The 22,620-nt window shown below is 43.9% G+C and overlaps 1 protein-coding gene across 5 annotated transcripts in view; it reads right to left on the reverse strand.

Annotated features, from left to right (window-relative positions):
- Positions 1-22,620, reverse strand: part of CADPS (calcium dependent secretion activator) — a 206,890-nt gene that overhangs the window by 84,019 nt on the left and 100,251 nt on the right. For all 5 annotated transcript variants that reach the window (XM_066195041.1, XM_066195039.1, XM_066195038.1 and 2 more), the window contains exons 10-12: positions 14,540-14,648; positions 13,279-13,491; positions 2,006-2,142 (exon numbers count right to left, since the gene is read on the reverse strand). In XM_066195041.1, coding sequence (XP_066051138.1) covers positions 2,006-2,142; positions 13,279-13,491; positions 14,540-14,648 — 459 coding nt within the window. The remainder of the gene's footprint in view (positions 1-2,005; positions 2,143-13,278; positions 13,492-14,539; positions 14,649-22,620) is intronic.

The following is a 22,620-nucleotide window of genomic DNA, read 5'->3' on the forward strand; positions in this document are numbered from 1 at the left end:
TAAGTCTTCCATGTCCACATTTGCAAACAACAAGAGGTGTGACGAGGCAAAACTCTGTGGAACCTTGCACGGAATGTCCTGTAGGGAATAAGAATTGCCCAGTGGCACACAGTGGACAGAACAGGCTTACCACGGGCTCACAGCTCCTCTAGCCAACCCAGCACAGTGTTATCACCAACATTCCAAAGACACAGCAAGAATAGTGGGAGCTCTTTGGAGTTTTTGAGGGCAGTCTGTTTTTACAGCATAATCAGGACAAAAACATGGCAAAGTAAGTCAGGAAGCATGTGAAACCAAGCACAGGTGAACACAGGCCATTATTCTGTTCCTTACAACACTGCAATGGGTGATTTGAAAGAAGATGGTTAATTGGTGATGCTTCACTCTGAAGAGGATGAGTCTTGGTGCTGAGGGGAGCTCCACCGCTCTGGTAGCTTCTAGCAAGGGCCTAAACATCTCCATAACAAGCAGAAGTGCAGCTGGTGGGTTTCTTGAAGAAAAACATTGTTAATCATTTTCAGTGATGGCCTCTCACCTCTCCATGAGTTTATTTCAACGGCCACAACTCTCTCACCAGGCCCAGGACTGCACAGAGACAAACCAGCAGCAAGCCAACCTCTCACACATGCATGGATGGGGATGGTCTTCCTAGGGTCAGCCATGCGTGGGGAGCAGAAGCTGCATGCCAAAGTCACTGCCTGCCAGAGCAAGGACCTTGATGGAACCAGTGAGGAACCTGCTGCAGGTCTGACAATGCTCCCACCAAGCCTACTTATACCATTTAGGTATCTGCAGGTAAAGTGCAGCCTTCCCCCACCCCATCCTTACCTCAGGGGATGTCCACAACTGTTCCTCCTAGCCCTGCCTCTCCTCAGGAGGGTGACAACTCACTACTCCTAGTGGCATTTACTGGATCTCAGTCCTTCAGAGGAGATTGGCCCTTGTGTGTATTACAAGGAGAGGGCAGTGAGAGGAGCACCATGGTGGAGGGGGACATAGAGGGCAGGGTTTGAGACCGACAGCCTCCTTGCCAACTGCTCAGCTGTGTTCCCAGGCTGCTGCTTTTAACAGCAAGGCACTCAAGAGCTCCAGGGACTGCATAGCTGGCAAAGGCTCTTGGCACAGTGTGGTCTTTCTGCTGAAGGAGCCCACCATGACACCCCAGTGTGCCACCCTGTGCAACAGTAGGAGGGCAGCAGGTCAGAATCTGTCCCATACCATGTTCAGGACATATCCTCTGTTTCAGGACACTCTAGAAAGGATTCATCCTGTCATTTTCTCAAAAACTGAGAGCCTCCTCATCCTCCTCACTGAAACTGCTAAAAATTAGTTGCTCAGGTTGCATCGTTGTTCGTTATTTGTGATTTAAGCCCATACAGTACGTAAGAGCCCCCAAGCACTGCACCCCAGCCAAAGGCTACAAGCTGTCCTGGAACATCTCAGTGCCACCGTCTTACAGTGGGAAAAGAGCTACAACTGCTGCTCATGGGAGTACTCAGGATGGGCATGCAACTATGTAAGCATGGACAGACTGCAGCAGCACTGCAGTTATCCACACAGTCCCATCTGTTACCTGCTTGGGACCCCTGCTCATAAAGAGACACAAAGCTGGGCCACAGTTATTCCTGGTGGGACTCCATTGACACGGGAGGTGGTACCAGACAGTCATCTTTTCCCTGTTCTTTCATCCAGAAGACTCTGGAAGGCAGTGCAGGAGGCTGCAAAACACTGCTCTCTACTTCACATTCCCACACTGGAGTTTTTCTTTGCAGGAAGAAACATTTTAAACATTGCAAACAGAAATGATAAAGACAGTGCGACTGGAGAAGAACAGCAGTCAGTTCACTGCAGGCAGCCTCGCAAAAGGAAATACCTCTGGGCCAAATTCAAACCTGGTGTAAACAGAAGTCAATCTTCCAGCAACAGGGGGATTAGCCCCCAGTCGCACTAGCTTTGACTTTCCTGCTTGATGTTTATATCACTAGAGACCAAAGAATATACTTGCCAGACAAGAATAGGAATCATTAAGTCTGTGGTCCAAAGTGAGGCGCTGAACCATCTCAAAGAGTGAAGCGTGGTCAAAGTTACAGGGATTGGAAGAGATAAATTCATCCATGCCATGCTTTTGAGCTCTATCTGCATCTGTTCATTTATACATATAGAGAAAGACACCATTTAGAGAGATATAAGACATTTTAGTTGACAAATATAACAGAAAAAAATATACAGTATGAAGCATGAAAGCCAAGTATTTCCTCTTCCCTCCATTGCCATCAAATTTTCTCTTTGCAGGCTATACAGTACACTTTACCTCCCATTGTCAACTTGCATCAGTTATGGACTATATTATTGCATCTAGGCAAAAGATTTTAGAATTAACATCTTGTCAACTGCTCATTATAGTGCATTTATTCTGTACTTAAAACCAGAACACAAACGCACAAATTCACTCTGCATCTTACAATAGGCTACGAGTTAACAGAATTTTGGCTCACATAAGTAAATTAGCTCCTATTTAGATAGTTGTGGTTAACTGCAATAGATTCTGCCATTCTAATGAAGTTACAGCTTTTCTTCTCTACTTTTACTAGGTTTTCTAGGTATCACACCAGTTACGTTGTTCTTTCCCCAAATGCCAATGTTTGTCTTCCCCACGGCAATTTTTTTCCTAACAGCAACTTTAAATGCTACCTCACTGAAATAAAAAGATGCTCTTTTAAGCATTGCTAAGAAGTTAAATTGATATGTAGTTTGTTGTCACAGAGGCAGTAACCCGACAGTGCGTCGGAGCTGCCAGTCATCCCGATGGAGAGACTGAATTTCCTCTGCCTAGATTACAAGCTGCCATTTTTGGGTGAATTAACAGCCTCAACGTATTCACACTTCTCTGCTTTGGGTGACGTTTATGGGCACTAACTCCTAGGGGCTAATTAATTAATCTCAACGTGGTTAACTAAACTACACCAAATTCAGCAGTTGAAATGAAGCCTCCAAGCCAGCCTGGGTGCGGCCAGCCAGGACCCTGCTGGGAGCAGGTTTTGTTCTAGCAGTGGCTGGGGAATTAAAGGACACCTTTCACTTGGTTTTGTCTGTGCTCAGCTTCCTACTATATGGGTTCTTGCCAAATCCTCGACAAAGAAAATAGGATTTAAATCCTTCCCCTGTTTATAGCCTCCTAGGGGAACTGGGTGGCCTTGAAACAATGTGGCTGAAAGGACACAAAAATGCAGTTTTCCACAGCAGGAGTATATGGTAACTGTATTTGTTTTAAAACAAAATCCCTCTTTACCAGAAAAAAATCCCCAAAAATCCTTAATTAAAAAGAAAAAAAAAAGTTTTAAATGAGAGTGAGAATGTTCTCTTATATATGTTTTTCTATTCAATATTTAGCTGTGAAGGATGGCATGTCTTTCCAAATACCTCATTTGTGTCAGTGCTCTCACATAGTAATGATCATTGGTAGCAATCTTTACATTTTCTGTATAGTCTGTCGTTATCTATATACAAACTATATAAATAACATCACTCACTGGAAAGAAATCAGACAAACTGAAACATGTAACATTTCAATTAGCTGCTAGCAATACTTAATTCAGCTGTAGCTGGCAATTTTCCTCACTATAGCCCTGCTGAATAAACACTGATGTTTTTCCTACAGAGGATTAATTTTTGAGGGTCTGCTCCCCTGTTTTGCTGTATGTGCTGAGTCCTGCTGCCCCCGTACCCCTGTCTCCCTTCCAGGACCCAAATCCCAGTCCCCCCTGCCATGCATTCAGCACCAGGACAGAAGCAGCTGCCGATGGTGCTGAGTGAGGTGGCAGCACAAGGGCTGGCTCAGGCGATGGGAACAACCTCCCTGGGGAGCACATCACCTCCACGGCACCTCTCCAGCATCCCTGGGTATGGGATGTGAAGCCCACCCAGCCCTGTGGCCTGCAGCATAGACTGGCTCCTGTCTGTTTTGACAGCTTTCTGCCCCATTGTCTCTGTCCCTTTGGGCCAAGATGGATTTGATTGCATCCACTCCCAAAGAGTTCGGCTGTGCTGTTTTCATTCCATCCCCAGTGCCCGGAAAATGTTTTAACAGCTATTATCAGACTATTTTTAATGGCTTGCTGCTCTGCCCGGCTCCTCAGAGTTGACTGCAAGCTGACAAATTGGCTGGAGGCCTTCATTTGCCAGCTTTGCTCAGAGATTTTATTACTTTTCAATTAGGAGCCCTGATACACTGTCAATCCTCCTGCTCAGCCAACGAGGCTCTGAGAGCTGAGTAAATCAGCTGGAAACTGGAAGAGTCCTCTAGCCCTTTAGCTGGTGAACCTTTTTGAGCATATGTGCTAGAAAGCATGTTTGAAGTAAGTATTTTTTATTCCAGACTAATAAGCTTTTTCAAATATTACATTCTCTGAGCAAGGTGGACAAAGAGCAGACCTTCTGCTGGTGGGAACCGACTGAAGCGCCGCTGGATTCCACAGAGCTGAGGGTCTGGCTGGGCTTTTTACAATCTCCCTGCCCAGGGCAGGGGCACAGAGAGTTCCCTGACAGGCGTGAGAACAGACACAGTGATTAAATGTCCTTTGCAACTGTACATAATCAGGGGCAATTTTATTTCATTAAACACTTTAAAGCCACATCTTCCGTTGGGTGTCTGCTCGAAAGCCCATCTGCCCTAAATCTCTCCTCATCGGAACAACCACATGAAGAGAGAGACATCAGACATGGCACTGTGTGAGCTCAAGTGACCAGAAAAGCATTATGCACATGACTTCTGCTCAGTCAGTGATTTAAAACGTGGATTTCTGCCATGGGAAGGAGGATGAGCAGCTGCAGCTCTCCCTGCACAGCCCAGTGCTGCGGCTCTTGATGGCCAAAGCCTTTTGCAGCAGCAGAGATGCAGGGCTGGGTGGGTGCACATCACCCACCCGGGGGATACAGCTGTCGTGATGTGAACTGGAGATGTCTGTGGAGAATGGTAATACAAACGTGTATTTCTTTTAAATGGAATATCAGCTCTGGGCCAGGTGCTTCATTGGGCCAAAATTCTTAAAAATAATAAGAAGCAGGCTAAAGAAATCAATCCTATACTCAACGCACTTCCCCTTAATTATTCTAAATAAACACCCCATGCACCTTGCAATTTATTTTTGCATTTTGATTTTTCCAATGGGCTCACTTTTAAAAATGCGATTCATGAATCAAATTATACCAAAACCATTAAACTTCGTAGGTAACACAAAAAGAAAAGAACAGATCTAAACATATTATTAATCTGCTTGAGACAAATATCTGCAATTTAAAATAATGCCAACATTTGCGTATGTAGTAAGTTTTATTTATAATCCACCTTCTTTCAAAATGGCCTATACAGTTTGAATGTGATTTTAAACAAAGTACAAAATGAGAATGGCTAATATTCACACCCAAAACTGTACAGCCAATTTTTAAGTACTTTAAATTAATTGTTTCAGTCAAATACAGCTGCTTTTTTGACCCTGCTCTGTTATTCTAGCTAAAAAGGAAGGAGAAATCAAAGAAAGAAAGTTATATGATGCTCCAGTAATTTGCAATCCCTTTCCAAGGTGCCGTGCCAAGCTCGCTGGTGTTTCTTTGTTCGGGGCCCCAGCCGAAATGCTGCTGCAGGCCCACAAAAGTTATCTTACATATTTAGACAAGCTGCACACAACTGCAGCTGAAAGGTGTTCGATGGTGGTCTCAGGAGGGAGGCTGCCAGTGGAGGGACATGGCCAGCACAGGCTGCACAAACCTTTCTTCTGCAAAACTGCAGACTCTGGCCTTTTATATAACATTTGGTCCCCTACATTACTGCCTTTTTTAAATACTGCTGGGTTGATTTTGTCCATTTTTATCCGGTTTGCATTTTGTGCTGACTCGATTAACTGGACCCTTGTCATACACACCTTCCCTATGTGTGTTTGAAATCAGAGTCTTAAAAATCTGCCAGTGTCAGGAACACAAAGATTTCAACAGTAAGAAGAATCATGAAAACCAAAGGACTTTTGTCCCACTGTTTGGTTCTCTGAGGGCTGTATTTCTCTTTATCCATCTGTTATTTAAAAAGGAAGAGACAAACCAGTCAAATCTCTCATTCTTTTTTTTTTTTTCTTAAATGTATTTCCCTGCTCTCTGCATTTCTTTTGCTCCAGCAATAATTTTGGCAGATTTTGCTTTGAGAGCAGTGAAGTTAATAGCGGGGGACAAGCTCCATAAAAGAATTCTTGTTATAAAAGGCTTTAGGTAGCCATTTTATTGTAAGAATTTCTTACTCCAGATTTGTTTCTTTTCATTAATGAGTGACTTTGTTTTAGGACCAAAGGCAACTGAAAATCTAGTAAATTTTACAACATATTTCCCTGTTGCAAGAACAATAAAAAACCACCAAACAAACAAAAACCCAAACAACTGTAAATTAAAAGGTGACTTTGTATCTTACTCATCTGGAAAATGTGTGCTTGTCATATCTGCTTGACATTACAAGAATGAAGATGTGGTTTGGACAGTAACAAACAATGACACTAGTCAACCTCATCAGGAGACATGAAATAAAGGAATGACAATGATTGATGGCAGCTATTCATTTACAGATATTTCTAGAAAAGTCTTCGCTGGCCTGGCCGGGCAAAGCGGGAGAACTTTTCCAGCCTTGCCAGCAATGCACCACGGTGGGCAGCTCATGGAGTGCCCACTGCAACCCACTGTCTGCCCTGGGGGCCAGCGGGGTCCCCTCCTTCTCACGGATACATTTGGGCTGTGACTTGTTAAAGAAATACCCAAGGAAGTGCCTGAAAACCCCATTTTGTTTGCCTGTGTGGAGCAAGAGACTTCACTAGCAAATACCAGTGTTCTGGAGGGGGAAACATTAAACCCCTGTATCTGGAATAAAATGCCAGGTGGATTGTGTGTGAGCTGCTGGCAGTGCTAGCTGATGACTTACTACGTCCCCTCCTCACTGTGCACTGTGGCATTGCCACCCCTAAGAAGTGACGTGTGTGCGCTCAGGGCTCTGCAAACCTCCTCTCCAGACCTGCTCCCCGTGCAGGGATGTGGCTGCTGCAGGAGCCTCAATTCGCCTCTCAGATGCAAAGCCAAGAGCTCTTTCCTCTCCCCTTCATATTATTGCACGTTAGAAGACAGTTTTAAATGTAAGAGGCTGTTTTATTCCTGTGGCTTATGGCTCTTCCCCTGCTGCAAACAAATTCTTTTCTGCTTCAGTTAGAATTTTAATAAATTGTTATAAATGCTCCTGTAAATCACCAGACACACCAGGCACTGAATTGCAATCTAAGTTGTCTAAGGATTGGTAGTTAGATGAATAGGAATTTGTAGTATGCACTTACATAATTCCTTGTGTGGCAAGTTAAAAACATAGTTTTAGAACAGCTATTTATAATATAAAACATTGTTTCACAGCATTTTTATAACTATTTAAAAATATTTTGAATTGGATGGCTGCAGTAACCTGTGAATTTGTATTTCATAAGTCAGAGTTCCAGGCTTCTTAAAGCATGTAGAAGAGATTTACAGGCTAGTTTTAAAATCATGCAAGTTATGTGAGACTGATTTGACATTTTAATTCTGCATTCCTGCAATGAAGCATCTGCAAGTTGACAATACAGAAGACACAGCAGCGTTCTCATGATATCTTTACTATCTAAAAAAAGTAAAGCAATTAAAGCACAAAACTAATAATCTAATAAGATAGCGATGCATTGTAGTGCAAATACATGTAATGTTGCCAAACCCAGGTTCATTCATTCGTTCATTCATTCACTCTTTCTTTCTTTCTTTCAAAGAGGCAAAAATCTGTATTTCATTGAAATTAAACTTTTGCGGGTTTTTGTCGTTTTTTTTTTTTTTTTTTTTTTTTTTTTGCGGTAAAGTCTGATAAGAATTATCTTCGGGAATCCAGACATTTAGAAAACAAAATAAAGAAAGAAAAAAGAAAGTGTCTGCTGAGAAGGAATTCTGCCTGCTACCCAGGGGGATATTTGTACACACACTCACATACCCACACATAGGAAAAAAGAAGAAAAAAAGAAATAAAAGGAGGAGGAAGGAAAAAAGGAGTCTTGTTGATGGCCAAGAGGGATGACACCGCCTGTTCCTTCTCATAATTGCATTCAGATACTCCAGATACATATTTGCCAGCTCTCATGACCCACTGATGCTATTCCCTCCTAAGGAAAGTAGGCACTCGCCAGATATTACGGAAGATTTTAACACCAATAAAGGATTTGTACTGGGTGTGTTTAGGACTGAACAAAGCGAGGAGAAGCTCTCTTACAGCACAGGTCTGGGCTTTTATCTTCTGCAAAGTAGGTACACCAGTGGGAAAAAGTAAAATAGCAATTCCCCTGGCTTATTCTTTGACTAACACAGGTTTGATTGGTGACTGAGACCCATGCTAAAGACAATAATTTATGATAATTTTGGGCAATAGCAGCACCCCTCCATGAAAAATGCATTTAAGTCAGAGCAGGCCAGCGTCTCCAAATGCAGGGTGACCCAGAGACCTGCCACTTGCTGCTGCAATCATTCCCTACCGAGTTAACGGGAGAGGGAACTAATCAAACCTTGATGATTCAGGGCTCTTTCCACAGGGCATTTGTGGAGGGGTTTCTGGGGGTCTCCTCTGGAGTCCTACACCTTCTCTGGGACTCTTGGGGTCTCCTGCCCTACCTTTCTATGCTTTGAGGTGTCCATGGTTAGCCCCGCACTCTGGTGCGCTGCACCAAGCTAATCATCGGCACGGAGAGAAAGGATATTGTCAGAGTGCAAAATGATCTGTTTTCAGGCAGGAAGCAGTCAACTAGATGTAATTTCCATGAAACAAAAGAAGGTATTATTTACAGTTTTATTGTGATGTTAATTAATATTTACATCTTGGAATGAAAAATAGAAATGTTAATGATTGGCTTTACTAAGAGGATCACTTGATGCCAATGTGAAAGCCAGGGAGAGAAGGCAATTATGCAAACATCACATGCATCCCAATTTCAGTATGGAAACTTACATTTCAAATCTCAATTCAGGAAAATAACATGGAAAGTTTGTACTACAAAATCTAAACATGAGAAAGATTTAAGAGAAAAAAAAAGCACATTGCATATGTCAGATAATCTAGTCGGATTATCTGAGCTGTGCTAGCTACAGGGAAGCACTTACCCTTGAGTCCAGCTAGAAGTTAGCAGGGTAAGAAGGAACAAACCAGAATAACATAAAGACTAGCAACAAGGCTCAGGAAAGCAGACAGGAGCCCTAACCTAGCAGCTAAATATTTGGGTTCAAGCAAAGAATGAAAAAGAAACTTAAAGAAAATCAAACCAACCAAAAAGAAAACCACTTACAGCTGAAAATTTCTCAAGCAGCTCAATAAACCTCACTACTTATTATGGGGGAACAAATCATCACAAATTCTCAAAACAACCAACTCATTGTATATGGTGTGATTAACAGTTATTAAATATAAACAGACATTAAAAACTAAATACAACCACAAATGATACGTAAAACAAGTACACACCAATCTTTCACGTTAAAAGAAAAGGGCTTCAAGAAAAAAAAGGAAGAATGTTGAGCATGTTTGGGAATTTTCTTTGATACATCACTAACACAGAACAAGCAAAGATTGGTGCTTTCAGACAAGTGACCACTTTTATGAAGCTTAAATATTGCCAAAAGGTGTAATATGTCTTGGCAGCATTATTGACTATAATACTGTGAATGATTTCAACAGTAAACAAGAACAGTTTGGGGTTTTTTCTTTTATAATGCGAACACTGGAGAAAAGCACAGCTTTGTGTAAATGGAATTTTTCTTTGCAATTGTAGCAAAACAAAAAAAAGCAAAACTTTTCACTCTAACAGGTATTGTTCACCCATGGAAAAGGAACTGTAAGTCATACAAAAATTAATGAATAGCAGGATCTATTTTTTCCAGTACTTAAATTGCAAATAAAATAAACTCCACCCTGGTTCAGAGCTGTCTGTTTACTTCTAAGTCAAGTGCTGCCATTGAACTGCGGATGAGAATTTGAGTGCTGCTCAAGCTTTATATTTACTGTGTCAAAAGAGGTGGGAATCAAACGGAATTCACTATTTCTCCCAAGTTTCCCAAACAGCAAGATACGTGCTTCCCAAGTTTCTGTGCAACAGACAGCTCCATGCCAGGCATGGAGGGCTGGATTTTCTGTGCGTGTGCATGCATGCGCATGAGCCGTCTCGGACTGCTACGACATGGAAGCTGTAACAACAGTTACTCGTCAAATGGCTTAACATTTACTTCTTTGCACATCCTCATTCACCATAGCCTCTAATAAGCACAAAAAAAAAATGACAGGTATAAAGATAAACATACAAGAATAAAGTATCTCACAGAAGTCCTTACCTTTCTGCAGGCAAAAAAAAAAAAAAAAAAAAAAAAAAAAAAGAACTCCAAACCCCAAACCCAAACACCCAAGCCAAACAAACCAGTAACAAACCTAGACCCTTTTAAAAATGCAATACTTGGTATGTTCGGATTTCAAGACTGAAGGAGCTGAGATATGTATTTATGCATTTAAGACTCCCTGTATGTGGCATGCATGACTCACTGTTGCTTCAGATCATTTAACTGCTGTGCCCCATGACTTTTGCAATGAGCACTGCCATGTATAGATGCTAAAATACGAAAAATGAGCAGCCTTTCCTGTTGAGATGAAGGTGTATTATGGCATGTTGCCCTCCTCCTCTTGTAGGATGTGCACAAAGACCTGTCAGAGGGATCTAGATCCAAAGGGGGAGGAGGAAGGAAAACCAAGGACAAAACACATTAGTACAGAAGATGCTCAAATAGTAAGCCATCACACTGATGGACTGATGAGCCAACTAGTTTCTCTCTCCCAGGCTTTGGCACAACACATCCAAGAAGGCTTCCCAGTTCTTGCAGCAAAAAGGGGTGACCGACACTGTGCAACTTACAGAAAAATACATTGTGGATGGAAAGAGGGTGGTGGTGTTATAAAAAGAAAAATGATCCAGATTTGGAGCTGGTATTGGCATGAGAACAAGTGAGAGAAACTGAGGTCAGATCCTGACTCCCTCGAATGCCCTGGAGGGCACAGGGGGTGAAATCTTGCCTGTCTTCACCAGAAGCAAGGATGAGGGAGCCCTGCCTACTGGCAAGTGAGCAAAATGCAAAAAAAAGGTCAAGCCTGTGGCATCGCTATAGCTCTGAGCACAGTCAAGCTGAGAGTCTGGAGGACCACAAGCAGCGCAAGGCTCTAATGGTCATGCTGGGCTGTGTAGAAGCACAGTTGACTCCTGGGCTCAGTCACTGACTTCCCTGATCCATGGCAAGAGTTAAAACAAGTCAGCTGCCTCTTCTCCACCCCAGGTACCCTAGGCAAAGAGGTTCAGCTCTGCCACACACACAGCGCTTGGCTGTGCAAGCAAATCATACACCCAAGTCTCCACAGCCCTGGGCAATCCCTTTTCCTCCTCAAGATCCTGGCAGATTTTGCTACAGCTGCTATGATGTGTCTTGAAAAGCAACACTTCACCTGACCCTTCATATTGGTCTGGTGAAGTGAAAACTCTGCAAATATCAGGAATTTACCCGGCAGAAAGATTCTCCAAGCCTGATGTCTGCAGGGATGGGAGAGACTGGAGGGAAAGGTGTTTCCTCTGTTTGATGACCTCTGCTCTCATCCCACTCTGCAGGGACCATGTTGGGATGAACAGGAGTGCATCCTCTGTGCACCAACCCCACAATAAAAGCACCCTTCAGCATCACTTGTAAGGACAGGGTGCCACAAGCAGAATCTCTCTGTTGCTCCTCCTTGCTATGCTTTGAAGGCTTTTAGCATGCCGCAGAAGGATCTGCGCTTGCTGTTTCCAAGAACTCTCTGCTTAAACATTCTGGGCAGAGGGACATAAATCCCTGGGAATGCTCTTGGGTCGGCACGACTCAGCCAGGCCCAGAGGCTCATCACAGCCAGTAAATGTCCCACTTGCAAAAGGCCAATTCCCACCTCCCATTTGGGCTTTCTGAGAAGTCTCCTTCCTTCCCAACCCTAGATCTTTACACCTTGCACTCCCAAAGTCAGTGACTGCAATGAAGAGGATGAGGATCACTGAAATGAAAACACTGACTATAGGTCACCACACTGCATCCCACTACATTCCACTTGCAGCAGCAGCAATGCCAGGCAGAAGGGAGACCAAAACACGCAGGCGTGTGGAAGATACAAAAAATTTAAAAAAAGCAGCAAGCGGAGGTTTTCTGCTGTAGCACTGGTCTACAGCTGTATGTCTCGTACTGATACTTTCTATAAATACTGATATGAAGAAGTTAAACAAATATAAAAGATGGTCAAGTGCTACTGATAAGGAAATCTCAGATTTTCTGAGTTCCTTACAACAATATACTCCATAACTGCTTTACAGAGACTATTTTAAAAAGTTGAAATCTATTTTAATCAGAAGAATTCTTTAATTATTTACTTTTCCTTATTTTCCTTATATTTAATGATATTAATTCTTAAATTTTGTTGAAACTAGCAAGAACTGCTGTATGTTACATAACAAAGGGGCTGCAGACAATTGAGACCTTCAAGAAAAATGAGCAAGGAGGCAATTATGTGGTTTATAATCAAATTACATTTGCAAGAGGAAAGAAATTGCTCTAAATTTCAGATGAAGCAAAGTGTGTATAACTGCATAGGACATGCAGCATAGCTACGACTTAAAAGATGATTGCTTTAAATTCACATCTAACTGGCCTGCAAAGCAACCTGTTAAAAATACCATATGTTTTCCTACAGTTGAATATTCAACAGGAGACCTCTTTTTGTGTGTGCATTTCATACTTGCAAGATTTGCACCTGTAGTTTTGACCACGTGATGCATTTGACAGACAGCTAATGGTGCTAATGAATTGCTCTGGTCTGGGTGTGCAATTTATTGTGTGTGGGTAAAACTCGTGTCTGCGGAAAGCAAGGTGGGTCTCAGGCTCTCAGATCCCAGTCTCTCTCCTCCATCAAGTATTGCACTTTAAAATACCCATTGACAAGTTCCCCCAAGGAATTTTGTTTCTTGGGTTTGGTTCTGTCAAACACACAGGTTAACTGCTTCTGGATCTACTGATGTAAAAAGAAGCTTTATGATAATGAAAAAAACATTTTGTTTAGAAATCAGAAATGTGTGTGAACATTGATTTACATCAGTGCAGAAAATCTTTCCATCAAAGACTTTGGCTGTCTAGGAGAACTTATTTACTTACAAAATTGAGAGATTGGAGCATCTATCTGGGGTACATTTCCTCCTTTAGCATTTAACTTTTGCACTTGGGTAGGTGGCACGGGTTTGTGAGACTGGCCAGTGGCTCGGTACATGGCTTGGACCCACAGGATACGGTCCTGCTCATCGTCACTTGCAAAAATCACCGTGTCTCCTTCCTTCACAGCATTGAAGAATGTTCTGCCACCATCCAAACCTGGCAGGAAAGGAAGTGACAATGCAGTTTCACAGACTTTGAGGCCAGCCAGGAGATCTCCCCTGGTTTCCCACCCCACCAGTGCTTGGGTGTCTCTTCACCCAGTCCCATGCTGATCCCAGCTCAGTCCCCTCCCCTGCACCAAACTCACCTGCAACACACCCCACAGGTCCCCAGGTAACTCAATTACTAAAACATGCCCCAACACACTCAGATTAATTGCTTCTCTCACCTACAGCTCCATCTGTGCAAATCTCATGTGGGCACCACTGGAGCCCAGTTAAAAACGGGGTTTGAGTGGGAGGTTCCCCATTAGACTGAAAGCATCAGCGCTCACACTGCAGAAAAAGGTCCTTGGGTGATATCCTTATTTTTATCATTGCCCTGATCTGGCACCTATCTTCCCATCTCCCTGATATGAGAGTTAAACAGGAATAAAGGTCTTGCAAAACAACCTACTGCATCTTATCTCCTCTGAGGATACCATTACCCAGGGCAGGGTGAGGATCACCATGCTCAGCATGTTGCCCCACTGAAATAAAAGAAAAATGGTGCTCGTCCACTTGAAAAAGGGTCTCAACCACCAATAGGTACCTCCAGGTGCCAGGGGCTTTCTGTCCCTGCCCCTTCCATACACTGCCATCCATCCTAGAGAGAATGGGGCTGGCAAAAATGCTGGCTTGGTCCCATAAACATTTTCTACCAAAAAGGCAAGCATAGCTGCTTGCCTTTTATTTAGGAAAGATAATCTGAAGGCATAGGTTAGAATCATTACTCCATTTGAGCATTCAGCTCACAATCAAATTTCATTGAGGTTTAAGGGTCTAATTCACTTAGGCTCCCCAGAAGAGATGAGTCTTTCCCATCTCTGGTGCAACTCCTAGCTCAGTCCCTTAGATCTATTTATAGTAAAGTCATGCATAGCTAATGATCAGTATAAAGACAAGCATATTTAGAATAAAGCTGATCACAGTTCAGCTGCAGGCAGGGAGAGGAAGGGAGAGGAGTCCCTTTGGGAGCGGTGCGCGGGGAGCCGCCAGCCCCGTACCTGGCTGCGGGTCGGTGTAGTCCACAGTGTATCCGTCGAGCTGCAGCAGCTCTTGAGGTTCTGCTTTTTTCTCCCGGTAGCTGCACATAGCAAATGTATATTGACTAACCTGAGGAAAACCACAAAGCTAAGATGGCACCGGGTGACCACCACAAGGCAATCCAAAGTGCTTACAAACGCCACACGCTGACAGTGTGTTTGCAGGGACTGGGGGTGGTGGGGTACTCTGGAGGCTCACTGCCCATCAGAACAGACTAAACTTTTCACCAGGCTTTTACAAAGCCCTCTCTTAGCACACCCTGCTGCAGCACATATCTAATTCTCCACATCAGTACATACAGCGGTTTAATTTCCTCCAAGAGAGGAAACTCCACGGCTTAAAACCCTCTATCATTCATCCCCAGACAAGTGCAAGAGTGACACCCTGTCACAAACAATGTGAGCTAAATTGCTAGGTGCCAGTCATATTAAAGCAATCTTAAGATCCCACTGATCTCGGCAGTTGTTGTCATCAGTGCTGTAAATGGCAGCTCTCACTCCTCTGAGGTACCATCTGCATGACACGATACATTCAATGTCAAGCTCTTGACGGAAGCCGACTCAGCTGCGGGGCTCTGCCAGGCTCCCGAATCGCCTTTGGGAGCCCATCAGGCCGCATCAAGGCCCCGCGCGTACCCGGCGTGCTGCGATCTGCACGGTCGGCAAGGAGCTCAGCCAGGGAGGAGAGGAGAGGAATTCTCCGTGCCCCAGGCGAGGAACTCACAGGGAAATTTACTGTCAAATGATTTCAAATGACTTTGTTAAGGTTGTGTCACATCCTGGACGCCTGACGTAATTTTATTCGTCTGGACATTTTCTTGACCTCTGGAGGAAACTTTAAAACTCTGGTGGGTGGCAATGAATCGTGCTTGTCATTTTTTGGAAGTTGGGAGAGATCCTGAAAGATGGGAGCACGGCTGAGCTGGGGGGTCTTGCCTTCAAACTCCAGCCAAATTGCTCGGCTACAAAGATACATGCAGCACTAATTTTGGTGGCATCTCTCACTAATAAAGTGTAATTTACTGAAGTCCGGGGACCCATCTATTGGCACAGCGTCTCCCAGTCGCCGCTTGGTTTATTGCTGCCCTCTATGGGCTCCTGCTCGCTGCCAGCCTGCTCCAGCAGCCCTGCCTGCACTGAGCCTTCCTCCAGGAACGGCTCCAAAAGCCACCTAAGAATAAACTCTATCATTAACACATTTGTGGGAGTAAGACTAAAAGCGATGCTTTAAGCATCTTGCATCCTCCTTAAAACTACCAGCACTGACAAAAGATTGACAAGTAGCAGACCAATAGCAGGAGCACACCAGTGCATATTCCCTGTTCTGAACTTTGCATGCCTACCATCGTATGGGCAACACAAAAATTAAAAAGATTAACACGAAGGAATCTAAAAATAACCCAGCGCCCCACAGCACAACATTCAGGCTCCTGTGGTGTTCATTCAGTCGCACTTGCAGTATGTTGCTGCCATCTCCTGGAGAATCTCTGGAATGAGCTTTATTTATGGGAAAAATCTTCGAGACCTCGTCTGAGCAGTAAGGATTTGATTTCTCTGTGTTAGACAGCCTGAACTTCAGGGACTGCGTGATAAATGCAATTCCTGAAATGAGTCAGTGCTAACCTATGCTGACATTTATTGAAAACCTTAATACCACAAATGCTTTTTGCTTTTCCTGTATGGTCTGTAGCAACAGGTAAATTTATTCAGTAGTTCAGCTGCTGTTTTCTGACCCTGAGCATGAGGTCTGAATTTTGGGCTCTTCTTCATATACAAGTAATTCCACTCCTCTTTGGACCCAGAAAATATTCTTCTGCCAATAGCAATAAGACAACCACAGCAACAGAGTGGCAACATAGGGAAAAAAGGCATTTCAGAGCTTGCATTTCTCATGTTAAAGGTTATAAATGACAGGTGTAGACAGCAGGCTCTGGTGGAGCCATTCTGGGACAAAGGCAAACCAAACTGGTCTCTCCTGTTAGGATGCACAGGATTTCCTTGAAATAACATCGTTATCAGAAGAGACCTTCAAGAGAAACCTGCAGGTGGGTCTATAACATGCAGTGAGCAAGGACACATCCAGATTCATATCCTACTTCTCTACTCACACAGCTCACAAGCCCAAGCTCAGGAATGCCACAAAGCTTGCTGGCAGCAGCAAGCAAGGATCAGGTTGGAGAGAGGACAAAGCTAATGATGGCCTCTGGAAGAGGTGCCAGCTGTGCCATGCAGAGTGCCGGCACCTAAACAACTCAAGCTACTGACTTCAAGGACTGGCAGACCAGGCTGTGTGCCCTTTCCTGCTGCCTTGAGCATTTACTGCTTGGGGTCAGAGAGAAGTTGGCGCCATAGCTACCAGTGCAATGTGGCTCCTTCCATTTAAAAGCAGTGGTAAAGCCAAGCCCAAGAAAATGAGATTTTAGAAAGCTCAGTATGTCAGGGTTGTGCTTTGCTGCTGAACAGCACTGTAGGGTCAAGAGAAGACTGTACTTGCCTTTCATCAGTCTTCCAAAATATTGTGCTTTACAGAGCCTGCTTTCTGTACAGCTCAGAAGTGGCCAGACAAGTGAAACAGTTAATAGCAGAAATTAATCTTACAGCCTGCTGAGTTCACTCTGAACCATAGCTGAGTATGAGAGCGAGTGAGCAGATGGGATGGGCAAGATGAATGGTTTGAGTAATTGGAAAAAACACAGATACAGAGAGGAAACTGAAGGAAGACAGAGGAGAAATCTCTGCCCAGTGAGGGACAAAATCTCAAAGCAGCTGGGATTTCATCCAGGGACTCGATGACAGCCAGGAAAGGAGCATCTAAGGAAGCTGAACTGAGGGAAAGTAAAAGAAGGGAACTAATCCAAGGCACTCCTGGTTGGTTCATTACAAAAAAGGGAAAACACTTTGAGAAATTATTTGAGACAAAAGAACATGAGGAGAAAAAAAAGTGGGGAAAAAGACAAAGAAATTCAGGAAAGGGGAAGCAGACAGCAGGAGACAAATGCCAAAGTTCACTATTCCAAGGCTGCTAAATTAAATCTGACTTTCTTGGCACTTGACCATATTCTGTCACCAGCTATATAATCCAACTGATTAATAAATACAGCAGATATGCATTAACCAGTCCTGACTTTGTCCTGGTTTCTCCACCAGAGACTCCTGCTCTAGTGAGCACTGCTTTCCCCAGGATCCTGCTCAAACCTGTTAATTGTCATGCCTCACACTCTGAGCTCAGTCATTTGCTCCCCCTTTTTTACTGTTGACACAACACTGCCCTACTTGGGTTAAATTCTTAAATGGACCTTTTCTAAATTAACAGCATGCATTTTGTCCCAAGGGAGTGAAACCGTGCAAAGATACTGCCAGCTGTAATACAGCTTTCCACTTTGATGGGAGACTCTTGTCCTCTGGTTGCAGCTGTATGTTGCCTCCCAAGCCCTTTCCTGACACAAATGAGCAGAGGAAATCATCTAGCTTTTAAAAAAAAAAAAAAAAAAAAAAGCAAACCAAACAGTTTTCACATCTCAGCATATCCAGTCAACTCTAAAAAACTGCACAAAACGGTTGTCCCAGCTTCCCTCTTCAAGCAGATGTGTGCGCTCTCTTGGGCAGGGCTGTGTGGTGGGAATTCATCCTGTGTGAGTATGGACAGGACATGCAGGACCTACTGCAGCCAAGCATAACAAGCCGTGGCACCAGTTTAACCAGAAGTTTCCAGATATTTCGTATGTATCATACACTCCAGATTTGACAAGAATCACCATCTAGTTCTCAGCAAGTGTCTAAGAGAAAACATTATTTAATATGATTATGGGGACAAGCTACGGGTCATTCACCTCGGCTTGAAGACCACAGTATGGGACTGCTGGTGTACCACACTACAGTTCTGCTGAATTATTTTCAATTTCTGGGTGATATTCAGAGTAACTGAACACTTACTTCCTTTCATTTTATCCCGAGTCAGATGAGTTTTGCTAAAAGCAAGAACTGTCACTGTTAGTCTGAATTATACTGAGTTTAGGGAGTCTGTCACTAGAACAATAGATCCAGGCGTAGACACTGCAACTGGTTTTAATCTGCAGAGAGTTGATCTGGTTCCAACAACATTCTGCAAACACCATCAGACACAATCAGCTGAAAACTGCTTCAAGCTACTCAGCAGACATGTCATCCAGGTACCATGGAGTGTTACTTCCCATATGCTGCCAGAGCACAGAAATGGGGTTATGATAAGAGATGAACAGATTCAGTCTGAAATCTCAGTGTAATTAATTCACTTGCCCTTAAAAATCATTATAAGAAATTTCCTATTGCAAAGCCAGCAAACCCACCAGAACCAACCATGGTGTTATTGCCAGTACAGCACATTAGACCTTGCAAAGAATTAATACAAGCTCTGTCAGCTATCAAAAATCCCAGCTTTTGCATGAGGGTCTAACTGGCAAACTGGCTGAAATTTGTGTGCTGTGATCAAGCAGCTGATACAGCAACTTAGGAAACACTTACTTACAACATCTGCAATGGATGTACATTTTCTTTCCTAAGCAGTCACAGAGAACTTTGCCCTAAAAAGCTTAATTGCTTTTGCTTACCACTGCCACTGGCATTACTGCTGCCTTTACGAAGCATTTTCCTCGCTTGTGATGCTGCGGACCATTTCCATCCAAGCTCAGGGCCATATTCTGCCATCATTTTCACACTGCATATCTCAGGATTTAAAATTAGGCAAGTAACGAGTCTCTGCCATGTAATTTACATCTAATCAGTATTCTGCTCTTCTGCTGCTCATCTCAAAGGGTGTCTATGAGAAGGGTGGGCAGTGTACAGAGAGGACTGCGATTCATTCGGAAGGGAAAACTAACCCCTCTTAATGCACAGATCGGTGCTGGAGGAGCACACACACTTGCTCTGCCAGCCATGCCATGCCATAACCCTTTCCCGAGGGGTTGAGCCAAGTCCATCCAGCAAGGCAGGTGCTGGAGAGTTGAGGCTCAGGTCTAGAAATGACACAAAGGAACTGCTCGCACCCACTACACCCAAACAAATCTCTCCTGCATAACCCTTGCAGTTACACAGACACAGAAGGTGCGAGGGATTATTCCACCCAAATTACAAGGCAGTTATTGCTCCTTTCCCCTTCTCTCCAGGGCTTACAGAAGCCAAGTAGCAGTGGAAGCGCTCCCAGCAGAGCTGCCTTTTCTCCATACGCGCGCAAAGCCTCCGTTCATGGCGGCAAGGCATCGCTGACACAAAAGAGACAAACTGCCATCAACACCTTCCTCCTTGGTGCCACCCATGCAGTTTGGCACTTTTGTGCCTTGTTTAAATAGTTAAGAAGAGTTTGAGTATTTATTACCACGAATTTCTTAACCACTGGTACCAGAAGACAGAGTGGTACCATCCAATTGCACTGAAGGAACCAAGGCTATGTCCATCTGAAATGGGGAAAGGGAGAGAGCACAAGACCATGAGGGGGAGGTTATTCTGCAAGCAACAGGAGAGGAGACAGAGCTGCAATAGAGGACACTACGGGTAAGGGACAGAGACAAGGGATCAGAAAGGAATTGTTTAGCTACTCCTCCAAACAGCCTTGCCCTCCTGGAAGTGTCGGGGACTGACCAGACCACTATATGCCAAATGGACTTTATGCTTTGGGCTCTATCTCTCAACTCTGGTGCAGGCAGGAGCCCGGTGTGGATGAAGCTCCTGAAAGAGGGGCTGCTCCTTGTGCATTTTCTGTAACAAGAGCCAGCTCACCTTCCTGCAGGGGTTATTTTCTGCCTGTGGTTTAGCAGAGTTCAGAGCATCTTGGACATCAACACCTTTACTGCCAATCCCTGCTCGTATCAGCACCCATCCTTTGCATTGCATGAAAAGCAAATGACAAACATACGGACAGCAAAGTATTTTTATTCCATCTTTATTGCCTGCTGACATGTTCAATATGCTCAAACTACATCTGAGGGACTGCATAGAGAGTGTTTCTTGTTTATATTTGATGTACGGCAGAACACTTTACATTGCACCAAATGTTGAGCAAACGGTAACATAACAGAGAAGCTGCAGTGGCAGCTGGAATTTCTGAGGTGGGCTACAGAGACTCTCTGGGGGCAAAAGTCTGCTCATCTTATTCAAATGAATTGCTTTTCTGGCCAAATTCTGCTCTGATATGCCAACTGACGAATACAGACCTAGTAACATGAGAAAACATGGAATAACTCTGAGAGCTTCAATTCCACAGCAAGCTGGAGAATACATAGCAGCTAAAAACCAGAGAAGCAACTGCAACCACCCTGAATGGCCAGAAGGCTCTGAGAGAGATAAGGGAATTCATGTCCAAACCTGCAAACCCTTGCACAGAAGAGTATCAATAGAATTATTTATGGGAGAAATGAGGTTAGGAAAAATGACTCTGCTTTGGAGCATCCCTGTTCACACGGAAAAAAAGAACTGAGAACTTGGTCTAATAGGACTGAATTTGCTCTCAGGGAAAAGCAATACCAGTTGCACTACAGGTGATCATGGACTACCATAGCACTTCTAACTTCATTTCAGAACATAAAAAAGGAAACATACAGAGAAAAGCAATCCTTCAATCTCTGCCCAAGAACAGGGGCAGTATATAATGTTCCCAAAAGGGCAAGGCAGATAGAGGCATGCCCTGCGGCTGCTTTACACTACCTTCCCCCTCTCTGTGGCCATTTTGACCCCATGTGGAGTACAAAATGAGCACTTAAACTGTCTCTGCTGATCATACTCGGTTATGGGACTAGATACTCTATGGGGCTCTCCAAATAGCCTCCTACTAACATGGGTCCCACACATCATAAATCCCCTTTACTTCCCAAGGATGGATTTCCTTATCTCCCCCATAGTTTCATGCTATGGAAGCCAGCAATGATGGCTAAAAGGGGAATGAACACAGTTAAGCTTCTTACTGAGACAGCTGAACTTGGAGCAATAATTAACACAAAACAAAGGAACCAGCTTATACCAGGTGATTTAGGACCAGAGAAACCAGGTGTCTGAGGTGGAAGAGGAACTGCTTGGACTCCTGTCCTTACCAGCACAGGATAGACAACACACAAGCACGCTCCAAATGTGGAGTCTGGTGTACCTGGTTTATACCATCTCTGTTCTTACACTTTGACCCTCTACAGCAGACCTGCCATCTGCTTCAGCAGCAGCAGGGTTTTACCCTCTGACCTGATCAGTTTGGATCTATGTTGGATCTCAGTTGGATCCCAGGTTATTCCATCAGAGCATCTCTGTGTTGCTTTCATAGAAAAAACCCTGAACAAAGGTTTTATTCCTCACACTTGGAGACAACACACCATGAGAGTCCAGAGCGGAGGCAGAGAGAGATGGAGCCAAGAGGACTCTGTGACTTCCTCAGGTAGGTGTGAAGGTGGATCACTCACACTGGGGTCACACACTTCTGCGGCCAATGCAGTGGTTTCACCTGCTCTAACACATGAAGTGCTGACCAGATCCTTTTAGGTTACAGAGGACATCTGCCAGTTTCCTTTAAATTCTTAACGGTAGTCAAATACACAGGTCTACTGAAACTGGGAGGACAAAAAGTGAAAAAAAGGAAAAAGGGAAAAAGGAAGACACTGCAAAATGATGACTGCAAAATGATCAGTGAGAGCTGTAGACAATGAGAAGCAGTAATAAATGGGAAGGCAAGATAAATGTCAAGAATGATTTGATGCCGACTCTCACACAGCCAACGATAAAACTTCTGCAGCTTCAAACAGGCTCCAAATTTAACCTGGAAGTTCAAAAGAGAGGCCAAGAACCTCCAATCAAGACAGACTGAGCTTCCTCCTCACCCCATGAATTCCTCACTAAAATTGATTCTCCATTTCATCAAGCATTCAAGTGCATCTGGAAACTCATGGCAAGAAGTCTGCAACTGGGATATCCTTGAGAACACCCACACATTTAGAAAAGAATCCATGATTAACAGACACCTTGCACAGAACCACAGCTCAGCATCAATCACGTGGCACTGAAAATGGCCACAGGGCAGAGTCAAGTATTTC

The sequence above is a fragment of the Chamaea fasciata genome, unplaced genomic scaffold (genome assembly GCF_029207755.1).
Source record: "Chamaea fasciata isolate MVZ Bird 193981 ecotype frontalis unplaced genomic scaffold, bChaFas1.0.hap1 SCAF_13, whole genome shotgun sequence".
NCBI classification, from domain to species: Eukaryota; Metazoa; Chordata; class Aves; order Passeriformes; family Sylviidae; genus Chamaea; species Chamaea fasciata.